Source organism: Cebus imitator, unplaced genomic scaffold, assembly GCF_001604975.1.
Source record: "Cebus imitator isolate Cc_AM_T3 unplaced genomic scaffold, Cebus_imitator-1.0 Scaffold260, whole genome shotgun sequence".
In the NCBI taxonomy this organism is placed as follows: Eukaryota; Metazoa; Chordata; class Mammalia; order Primates; family Cebidae; genus Cebus; species Cebus imitator.
Genome location: NW_016107575.1, coordinates 519,587 through 531,661, shown reverse-complemented (window position 1 = coordinate 531,661; position 12,075 = coordinate 519,587). Strand labels below are relative to the sequence as shown.

The following is a 12,075-nucleotide window of genomic DNA, read 5'->3' as shown; positions in this document are numbered from 1 at the left end:
AAACGAAGCAAATAAAAAGGGAATTTTTAATTCCCAAAAAAACTCCCCAAATTTTTATAGTAAAATTGGTAAAATTAAGAGTTTTCCATTTATTATTCTTATTTAAAAACACAAAGAAGAAAATGCCTAGAGAGTTAAAAATAGTTAACCCTAGGAGGAGGAGACAACCATTTAGGTAGGGAACTACCATTTACGCTATCTTTTCACTTATTCCTTTGATCAAATTAAGGATAAATTTTAAGAAGAGCAAACTTTTCAATAAAGATAATATAAACAGTAATGCAGGCTAACTCCAACCTTGCATATACTTTTCTTTTTTAATATGTGAAGGCCTTTTTAAATCCATCTTGATACTCACTTTAACATAAAATCCCTAATATCAATTTGTTATTATTTTATTTCTAATGAAAGTAAATTTATATACATAAAACATCAGTTAATCCTAGATTTCAATTAGTGAATTACCAGTTACCTGAATTTGTTCTACATTAGAATTCTGGCATCAAGTCATTCCTATGCCTACATTAGTGGCAGAATGGCGATTTCAGTATACAATGTATATTGAATGTATACAATGTATATGAATATCAACCTTTAGACTGTATTGAACAACAGGAAATCTTGACATATAGCAAGGGGAAAATCTTTTCATTAGATGTTCCTGTTCCACATAAATAGGAGGCAGTACAAAGAGCACTTCCTTAGACAACACAATTCCATAAATCAATAAAAGTTATGTCTTCAAATAATATTTAATCATCTAAGAACATGCATATCATAAAACGGTATTTTTTTTTGCCGGTTATAAAACGAAGTATTATATAAAACACGTTTGTTTAAAAAAAGTCTTAAAACATACCTACAAAGCATAAACAGTGTTGGGATAATAGGTGATTTTTATTTTCTTTTTTCTAAACTTGCCTTCAGTGAGCACATATTACTTTCAGGGGAAAAATGTTAAACTAAATCATTAACATAAAGGACAAATCTGAGAGTGTCAGAATACAAAGAAGTGGCAGAGAGATGAAAACAATAACAGAAGATGACATGGAAGACAGATGAAATACAGGTTGGGTGCAGTGGCTCACAGCTGTGCTCCCAGCACTTTGGAAGGCCAAGGCAGGCAGATCACTTCAGGTCAGGAGTTTGAAACCAGCCCAGTCAACATGGTGAAACCCCATCACTACAAAAAAATTTTAAAATTAGGCCAGGTGCAGTGGCTCAAGCCTGTAATCCCTGCACTTTGGGAGGCTGAGGCAGGCAGATTACCTGAAGTCAGGCATTCAAGACCAGCCTGGCCAACATGGCGAAACACCGTCTCTATGAAAAATATAAAAATTAGCCAGGCATGGTGCCATGCACCTGTAATACCAGCTACTTGGGAGGCTGAGGCAGGAGAATTGGGAGGTGGAGGTTGCAGTGAGCCAAGATCACGGCATTGCACTCCAGTCTGGGCGACAAAGGAAACTCTATCAAAATAATAAACAAATAAACATACAAAAATTAGCCAGGAGTGGTGGCAGGCACCTGTAATCCCAGTTACTTGGGAGGCTGAGGCAGGAGAATCTCTTGAATCCAAGAGGTGGAGGTTTCAGTGAGCCAAGATTGTGCCACTGCACTCCAGCCTGGACGAAAGAGCAAGACTCCGTCTTGCCTACTGAAACTAATTTACAGAGAAAATTATATATAACTATAAAATTAATGCAAAATAAAAATTTTGAGAAGAGATGTTTAAAAAATGTGAATGTATAAATTTGATTAAAAAACAATAAAGTTGGCAGGAGAAAAAGGGAAGAGAAGAGCTAAGTGAATGTTAAATGCCTAAGTTACTACTTTGTTCTGGACTTTGATAAGAGAGAAACTTCGAAATATGCATTTTAGTTGTGCTTTTCCAAATAATTTTAAAGTTGATTTAGTGATGGTTGCTTGTAACAAAGACACATCGTACTGTCAGACAGCTGAATGCTGGTGCACCTTTGTTTGTTTTTTAAAAAAAACCCATATCCCAACAAACACCTCATCTACAAGCGAGCCTGTCACTGTGATGTCAGCATCAGGAATATCCCATGGCCGTAGGCTGTAATAAGCCTATTGAGAACAATCCACATATTATAAAAAGCTTATTAAAGTTACCCACAAGAAAGATTACACTAAACAATCTGGTTATCACATGAATGCACAGAAGATACATACCTGCACACTGGCTGTTACCACTGAAGACCCTGAGGCAGTAGATGGTCTATGTGGAGTAGACAATGGTTTGGTAGCACCCTGTGTTCCACTTCCTGTTCCCCCAGATAGACTAGTCCTATTAGCTCCGCTTGAGTTAAGGTTGCTACTACCTCTGCTGGCAGGTACATTCATTGCAATTCCACTCAAGCTATTCTTCCCAACAGTTCCAGTGGATGATGAGTTTGTTAGCTTTGAGGGGGCCTGAAGATTTTTTGTAGATGGAAGGCCTGAAGTGCGGTTAGAGGGCAATAAATTCAAGGTGGGAGACTGTCTGCTGATATTCATTCCACTGGGCTGTTTGTGGACTGGGTTGTTAGTGCTGGAGTGGCTACTCTGGGCTACTAGTGCATTTGGACTTGTACTACTAGAGGATACAGTAGGCTTGGGAGTTGGGTTGGATTTAGAAATAAGTTTAGTTGATACCGAAGGCTTAGCTGACAGAGAGGGCTTGGGTGAGGCAGAAGGCTTAGGTGAGGGCAGGGGTTTAGGAGATGTGGCAGGCTTGGGAGATGCTGCAAGTTTGGGGGAGGCAGCCATCGAGAAGGGAGATTTAAAACCCTGCGTGGAGATTTGTGACACCATAGCCTTGGCTAAATAGTTACTGGAGGTAGTGGTGCTGGGTACTGTCCTAGAAACCAGGGGGTGGGACCCTTGAGAACCATTTCCAGGTGAGGGGGTAGATAAAGGAAGGCGGTACATAAGTGGCTTATCTGAAGTCTTAATAAGCGAGGAGGAACAGGAGAGTTGGGGATTATTACTTAATTTCACCACGGGATTGGTCTGGGATTTACTGATGGTGGCCTGTAATGGAGACACATAGTTCTGCTGGACAGCTGAATGCTGGTGCACCTTTGTTACTTGTGTTAACGAAGAAGCATCTTGGGCCTCAGATGTTCCCAGAGCATGAGAAGAGGCAGCAATTTGGGCTTGGGAGGAAGAGGAGACATGAGTCTGTGAAGAGGAGGAAGTGTGAATCTGGCTTGACCTTTGAAGTCCTTGTTGAAGTAGCCTGGCTGGCAGAGGTTCTAAAGAAACTTTAGGGTTCTGAATGGAAGAACCAGCAATAAGGCCTGAAGAGATGCCGGTATGAGCTAAATCCTGGGGTTTCTTTGGTACTGGCCCCGTGTGACCAGCAATAAGACTTGAAGAATGTGTAGTCTGAGTAGAATCTAGTTTTTTAGGAGTAGCCAGTGGCAGCTTACTCATGATACTTGCTAATTTTTCTTCTCTCAGTCCTGGACGAGGCTTTGTGGTTGGTATGCTTATCCTTGAGCCAACTGGAGGGCCCTTGTTTCCATTGTTGATAACCGCTAAAGCTTCAGAAACAAGATCCAGTGAAGGTGAATGGAAAGAAAGGTCTTCATCTAGTGAGTCATCGAGGCAGATGGTTTCTTGGGCTGGTACAGAGCTAGAGCTGGCTGCGGCAACGGCAGTTGTGCTGGAGCTCGTTGGAGGACCGCTAACTGGAGCCACAAGGGATGAAGGAGTTTTCTGGTCCTTTTTTGGACTATACTCCTAATGTAAAGCATCATATGGAAAAAAATAGAAATGGTTAATAAAAAATTACAAAGTTAATTTTAAATAACTAAGATTCGCATGACAATTAAAATTGTTTTTCTACTGGAAATCTTTAGAGACTATTAAAACAAAAATAATTTTTGAGATGACAGAGTTCCTGACTGAGCTGTCCTCACAAGACAAAGTATCTGATATATTACACATACCTGTCATACCTTAGTAAGCTTAACACCAAGTGGACGGAACATTCGTATACTAGTTACATTACTGATGGGCCTCCCTCACCTGCATCAGATCTTCAAATCCTGCTCCAAATCCATCTGTTCAGATTATTCTTTTTATTCCCCTGCACTCAGGAGAAATTCGGCCTTTACATTAAGATACTCCCCTTCTTGCCTGGGATGGTTTGCCAGGAGGCTGACCTTCACTTTCTGCTTCCATGCATTTCTGCCTTTTTGTTTGCCCTACCCTACAGCCAGTACACAGAAAAACTGGTACGTCGAAGTGGCAGATGACTCAATCCAAGCATATATAAATTATGCTATTTATTATGGTGAATCTGTAACTTATTTATACATTATTCATTTCTCATTTATTCAACATATATTCACTAAGTATCTGCTGTGAACAGGGCTCTATGCTAAGAAAACAAGGGTATTAAGAATTAGAACTCTGAATACCTAAGAGTTGTTAGAGTCTATTTCTCAAAGAATCAACCTTCTTAATATTTAAGAAAAAGAATTAGAGCACAGTTTATAATATTCAAAGAGCAATATAATTAAAAAGCAAGTATTTATTTATTTATTCCTTATTTATTTATTTATTTTTTGAGACGGAGTTTCACTCTTACTGCCCAGGCTGGAGTGCAATGGCTCAATCTCAGCTGACTGCAATCTCCACCTCCCAGGTTCAAGCAAGTCTCCTGCCTCAACCTCCCGAGTAGCCAAGATTACAAGCAAGCACCACCATGCCTGGTTAATTTTGTACTTTTTTTTTTAGTAGAGATGGGGTTTCTCCGTGTTAGTCAGGTTGGTCTCGAACTCCCAACCTCAGGTGATCCACCCACTTTGGCCTCCCAAAGTACTGGGATTACAGGCGTGAGCCACTGCACCTGGCCGCAACTATTTATTTTTAAAGAGAAATATAAAGTGTTTGACTCATTTTATTTTTAAGATTGAGAAGCAAAAATGTGTGACATAAAAGTCATATCAAGTCTCTTCAATTAGTTTCTTAAACAAACCAAACAAACCTAGAGTGTTATGTTACATACTGATGTATACAACCATGGCACTTACCTTAAGCATAGTGGGGAAAGAATGGAGAGGAAGGGTCTTTACCATCACCTCCTAAGGTATTACATAAGCAAGCTGTTAAGAATACCATTATACCCTAACTCCCTTAGTACTTTTTCTAAGTTTTTATTCTAAAACCCCTGATTAAAAACCTCATTGCCTACTGGAAGTACAAGTGTAACTGCATTAAGGTCACAAATGTCTGCTAAGAAGAATGGTTAATGCAGATGAGACATGTCTGTTTTGATACGCCATCCACTTACGTGATAAAGGGTAAGAAATGTATCCAAATGTTGGAAATATTAATAGTATAAAATTGCTGTTTAAAAATAACTTTTTGATTATTAATTTTTATTTATAAAAATATCAAACCCACTGTAATAGAATACTGTGTAGATTTATACTAGCAGAGAAAATTATCCAGGATATATAACTTAGTCAAAAAAGCAGGTTATCCCATTTATATAAAAGACTAAATAAATGGATAGCTGATTGGATAGATGGATGAATGGAAGGGAGGGAGGGAGGAACAGAGTTCCAAAAGAAGGGAAGGAAAATGTGTCCTAGAAAACTAAGAGTTTTTATTCTCTGACTGAGGAGAAATTTATAGATACTTTTACTTTTCTCCTTACTTTTCTGTGTTATTTGCATTTTCTATTGCAGGCATTTCCTTATCTTACCTTTATAACTAGAAACAGTATGGGGAGTTACAGTAGCAAAAAATCACATCAACAACATAGCTTTTCCATTTTGGGAAAAGGAAAAAGTAATTTAATCACAAAGAAGGAAACAAAAAACCTGATGACTCACCCATATCCTAACACATCCAGTATTAGAATGTATAAATTTCCTATCCAATTATTGTATCAATCACATGTTTAAATAGATGTATCAAAATGTAACCAATCCTTTATGGAGGGTATTAAGACTTTAGTATTCTAATATACAAATAAAGTGTCAAAATAAAGTCTAAACTCAACAGACTTAATGAAAGATTGGCTCAATATTATTTGGATCAGAAGACAAAGCAGGTTATTAAGAAAAAGAGGATTATTGGCCAGGCACGGTGGCTCACGCCTGTAACCCCAGCACTTTGGGAGGCCGAGGCCAGCGGATCATGGGGTCAGCAGTTTCAGAACAGCTCGGCCAACATGGTGAAACCCATCTCTACTAAAAATACAAAAATTAGCTGGGGGGGAGTGGCCCGCCCTTGTAATCCCAGCTACTCAGGAGGTTGAGGCAGGAAAATTGCTTGAATCCAGGAGGTGGAGGTTGCAGTGAGCCGAGATCACGCCACTGCACTCCAGCCTGGGTGACAGAGTGAGATTCCTTCTTTTTAAAAAAAAAAAAAAGATAAAGAAAAAGAGGACTATTACATTTCAAGAGGCTCTAACACCAAAAAGGCACGAAGGCCACGGAATAATGAATATTGAGATCTGGCCACAATCTTACAAGCAAAGAAATTCATCTATTAAAAACAACAACAAAAAACCAAGGAGACAAAGGCTACAGAGCGAAGTGTAAAAACCAAAGGGTGTGGGCTTTCATTAAAATTTTAATTTCAAATGATTATAGTTTTTACTTCCAGAGGTTATACTTTGATTCTCTTTCAAATCTACTTTGTCTGTTTTCATAGGATATTTTTTTATTCTTTTCTATTTCTCTAAATATTAAAAAAAAATTAAGCAAAATTATTTTAAGTATGGAGCTCCATAAATGTACTACTTGTCCCTTTTAGGACTGTTCCTTAGGGTTTTTATTGTTCCTACTGATTCTCACTCATAGTAACTTATTCTCTCATGTATTCTGTATTTCAGATTGTAAGCTCAGGTCTGATGTGGTTTATAGGAGGAAGGCCTTTGGGGCTCAGGTGTCATGTGGTTTATACCTGGCATGTTATATCAGGGAGGATTTGCTTTTTTTTTTGCAAGTGGTCCTGGGTTACTACTAATGCAATAACTAAGTTACTTTTTTTAGCTTGGGGTTTTCTCAGATTGTACAGAGAGTGTAAATTAAACTCCTAAGCAAGGAAATTTTTCAGCAAAGACATTCCAAGACAGACACTTTTCTTAGTGTCTCTGCTGGTGGCTGCATTTTTTTCTAGTTCTTTCTTTTACAAAAGATGTTATTGTTTGAAGGTCCAGCTTTATGCAGGTTTCATCCCAATTTTCAACCTGTACAAGCCCAAGGAAACTCTAACTGCTATGCTCTGAGAAGAAATGTGAAAAGAAACCATCAAGTGATGGACACAAAGTGCCAAATGCCTCCAAGGGCAACGACAATGGATTAACACTGTCAGCTCCTTCTTTGTTTTTGGCCTTAGGAATTTTTCTTACATATTTTCAATCTCAGCTATGCTATGAAAGAATATTTGTTATACTTTACCTAGCATTTCCAAGTATATTAATAAAGTTAAGCTTTACAACCAGCGTATGCACATTTCCCACCGTTGCACAGAAATCTATTGTCCCAAATACAGAAGTTCTAAGAGTATCACGAAGTTGAAAACACCTATCTTATAGTGCCTACTGACCTTTGCTAAATACCGTATTTCCTTTTCATCTTAGGAATGTATTTCAATGTTCACCAATTATAACTAATTAAAGATTTTGTTTCAAGACTTACCTTTACTTTGGGTTTAGGTGCAGGAATCACCTTTTTCTTTGCCCTAGGATAAAATGATTTAAAAAGGCGATTTCAGTAGCAATATTACATATTGCTCATCAAAAAGTTATAACATATAACTTTGTAATTATGTGGTAAATAATTTCTTCTGCTATTTGGAAAGCTCTCTGAAGGAACTGTATTTAAATGCTCAGTTTATACTAAGTATATAGCAACATTTTCCTCAATTCACATTAATTAAAGAAAGGCCAAACAACTGGTAAAATATGAAATGTTGATAAAATTTTTTAAAAATTAAATGTAAATATATAAACTGTAAAATGACCCCAAAAACTAACAAAGCTGCCTAAACACACTTACTCAAAAAACTGGTAAGAATTTACAATTATCTGTTTAAAAAAAAGCTTCAAGGAACTTCAAGGTCAAATTAAACCATGCCAAGAAGGTGCGAATGTAATTTAACTTAATCAAAACAAAACAAAAAATCCCTGAGTTTTTAAAGAAATTATTTTGTAATGTAAAAATTAAAAAAAAAAAAAAAGTCAAAATGACAGGGAGAAAAAAGGGAAAGAAAAATTACTATGAAACTTTGAAACTTTTGGAAAACTATGAAAAAGTCTGAAGATTAAAAAAAACTAACGATTTCCAAGGTAAGTCAACATATCCAAATGTTCGTTGAATAATTAATGTGTTGACAAGCTAAAATATTTCACCTTATCTACTTCACTTGCCTAAAATGTCATCAATTAGATTAACAAGAATCCTGATGAAAACTGTCACTTTACAACTTCATTTAGGCAACAGTAATTTTCTAAGTTTTTTTGATGAAGGCCATTTAGGGAAAGGACCTGTAGACCCACTTATCCCACAGATTCCTACTTTTTGGTACAAAACAAAACACAAAGTTAAACAAAACACAAAGTTAACAATAATAATGAAGCTACTCGGGCCGGGCGCGGTGGCTCAAGCCTGTAATCCCAGCACTTTGGGAGGCCGAGGCGGGTGGATCACGAGGTCAAGAGATGGAGACCATCCTGGTCAACACGGTGAAACCCCGTCTCTAAAACTACAAAAAATTAGCTGGGCATGGTGGCGCATGCCTGTAATCCCAGTTACTCAGGAGGCTGAGGCAGAAGAATTGCCTGAACCTAGGAGGCGGAGGTTGCGGTGAGCCGAGATCGCACCATTGCACTCCAGCCTGGGTAACAAGAGTGAAACTCTGTCTCAAAATAAATAAATAAATAAATAAATAATAATAATAATAATGAAGCTACTCAAAAAAGGGAGAAGGGCTGGGAGTGCCTGTAATCCCAGCACTTTAGGAGGCTGAGGTGGGTGGATTGCCTGAGCTCAGGAGTTCAAGACCAGCCTGGGCAACACAGTGAAACTCTGTCTTTAAAAAAAAAAAAAAAAAAAGAAAGGGAGGAGGAGGTCGGGCACAGTGGTTCATGCCTGTAACCCCAGCACTTTGGGCCAAGACAGGCAGATCACTTGAGGCCAGAAATTTCAGGCCAGTCTGGCCAATGTGGTCAAACTCTTGTCTCTACCAAAAATATGAAAATTAGCCAGGTGTGGTGGTGCATGCCTGTAATCCCAGCAACTTGGGAGGCTGAGGAGGAGAAGCGTTTGAACCTGGGAGATAGAGGTTGCAGTGATCTGAGAAGCTGAGACTGCACCACTGAACTCCAGACTGGACGAAAGAGCAAGACTCCCTCTCAAAAGAGAGAGAGAGAGAGAGAGAGAGAGAGAGACAGAGACAGAGACAGAGACAGAGACACAGACATATCTTTTGTAAACACCTTTAGAATTAAAGGAATGCATTATTTGTACCTGAAATGTAATGCATACGTGGCTTTAGAATTACAGTAGCCCCCCTTATCCACAGTTTTCAATCTCTGCAGTTTCAGTTGCCTGTGGTCAACTGAAGTCTGAAAATATTAAATGGAAAATTCCAGAAATAGAGAGAAACTGCATTCACATAATTTTTATTATAGCAGAGTTAAATTGTTCTCTTTTATTATTGCTGTTGTTAATCTCTTACTGTGCCCAATTTGTAAACTACGATCTATCATAGGAATGTATATAAAGGAAACAATAGTCTATGTAGGCTTCAGTACTGTCTGTGGTTTTGGCATCCATTGGTAGCATTTTGGAGTATACTGTCTGAGGATAAGAGGGACTACTGTAGGGAAATTAAAGCCAAAAATATTACTGACACAAATATATACATATGTATATAAAATTTATTTCAAAGACAACCAAAACACTTGCAACAAAGTAAACCTATAATTTGAAACCAAACTACTTAGAATTTATACTAAAAAAACGGTAAGAACTGAAAACCACAACCAACTCAATGCATCCCTGATGATATACAGTTGACCCTTGAGGATGAAGACCTTATGATGATTCACTCCACTTAATGAATAGTAAATATAATTTCTCTTCCTTATGATTTTCTTATTAACATTTTCTTTCCTCTAGCTTATGTTATTATAAGAATATGGTATACAGTACATAAAACGTACAAAATGTGTTCATGAACTATTTATGTTATCAGTAAGGCTTGCGGTCAACAGTAGGCTATTAGTAGTTAAGTTTCGGTAGAGTGAAAGTTACACGTGGATTTCTGACTGTGTGGAGTGAGGGGACGAACTCCCTAACTCTTGTAATGAAGTATCCTTCCTAAAAACTAAAAAATTCCTATATAACTGCATTAGAAGGAGAGGAGGAATTTTATAATGTTGCCCAAAAGATGTTAAACAAATCTCTTAGCAGAATACTGAATTAGAGTATTCAGTAAATTCTGAGTAACTTGCTAATTTTATATTTTAATAATTCCCACCCCCTCCCCTTTTTCCTTTTGGAAACAAGGTCTGCTGTGTCCCCCAGGCTGGAGGGCAGTGGCATGATCTCCACTCACTATAACCTCCACCTTTCTGGCATAAGCCATCCTCCTACCTCAGCCTCCTAAGTAGCTGGGACTATAGGCACATACCACCATGCGTGGCTAATTTTTTATTTTTTGTACAGGTGGAGTTTCGCCATGTTGCCCAGGCTAGTCTCAAACTCCTGGACTCACGCAATCCACCCACCTCAGCCTCCCAAAGTGCTGGGATAACAGGCATGAGCCACTGTGCTGGCTTTAATACAAGGGTTATTAAATGCCACACTTGTAGGCTACAAAGAAGTAGCCCTAAGTTGTAGGGAAAAATAAAACTGTTCTGGAATTGACCAGTATTCAACCAAAACGGTTGAATTATTTTTATAGCAGTTAATAACATAATAATAATAGAAAAAACTTGCTTTTTGTTGTATATGGGGGGATAAAATATCCTTCTCTAGTAATCATATCACTAAGGAAATATCCAGTTTTGAACACAAGGAAAGACCTGAAGAGTAGGTTGATTTTGCAAAATAAAACACTGCAGTACAACAAGGGTGGATGAGCATATGGATCGGTCCTGGTAAGCTCAGGGCAGCAGGGGGTTGTAGACGACAAATGCAGATGAACATTAAGAGGTAGAGAAAAAGACTGGCAGGTAGAAGGCCCAGGAACAACGGAAAACTTCTGAACCTTCTTGCTTCCCTACTACCAGAATCCCAGGCCATTATGTGTCCCAGTATGGATTTAGTAGGTAGGAACTCCCATATGGCTTTCCAAGGAAGCCACTGCTTCCTTATACTAGGGAAGAAAGAGATCAATTTGTGTTTTGAAGTCTAAATAGTCAATGGTCAAAATGATCTTTTTAAGTCCTATTCCAACTAGCATTTAATAAATGATATTTTTGTTTACTAAAGTGCATAATGCGAATAAATGAAGCAATCTGGAGACTGCATTTACTCACGGAGCAGAAGTAAGATGATTATGAACACTCCGGCTTTCCTTAAAAAGCATTCTGCAAAAATTTAAAGAAGACAATTATTTTTTTTTTATAGCAGATAATATAATTGTTTTATTTTTTAAAGTAACTTAATTTTCAATCAACTATTACTTGCTTATTTACCAAGTAAAAGTTATAATGGTACAGTATACTTAATAATCTATTTTATGGAGAGTTTTATTCACAGCTCACTGTAACCTAGGACTCCTGGGCTCAAATGGTCCTCCCACCTCAGCCTTCAAAGAAGCTGGAATTACAGGTGTGTGCCACCATGCCCAGCTAATTTTAAAACTTTTTGCAGAGACAGAGGTCTCACTATGTTGGCCAAGCTGGTCTTGAACCCCTGGCCTCAAGCAATCCTCTCACCACAGCCCTGGGCTTCCTAAAGTGCTGAGATTACAGGGGTGAGCTACCATACCTGGCCGACAGATCTTTTTGTTGATATAAGATGGAGCACTTTAAGATCATGGGTTGAACTACTCAAGTTTATTAATTTTTACACTCTCTTTTTTTTTTTTTTTTTT

The 12,075-nt window shown here is 37.9% G+C and overlaps 1 protein-coding gene across 5 annotated transcripts in view; it reads right to left on the bottom strand.

The window, feature by feature from the left end:
* Positions 1-12,075, bottom strand: part of UBN2 (ubinuclein 2) — a 102,625-nt gene that overhangs the window by 42,580 nt on the left and 47,970 nt on the right. For 4 of the 5 annotated variants that reach the window (XM_017499731.2, XM_017499726.2, XM_017499729.2 and 1 more), the window contains 4 exons: positions 11,516-11,566; positions 7,668-7,710; positions 5,046-5,096; positions 2,194-3,747 (listed from right to left, as the gene is read on the bottom strand). In XM_017499731.2, the coding sequence (XP_017355220.1) occupies positions 2,194-3,747; positions 5,046-5,096; positions 7,668-7,710; positions 11,516-11,566 (1,699 nt within the window). The remainder of the gene's footprint in view (positions 1-2,193; positions 3,748-5,045; positions 5,097-7,667; positions 7,711-11,515; positions 11,567-12,075) is intronic. The other variant, XM_037728249.1, reaches the window with a different exon arrangement.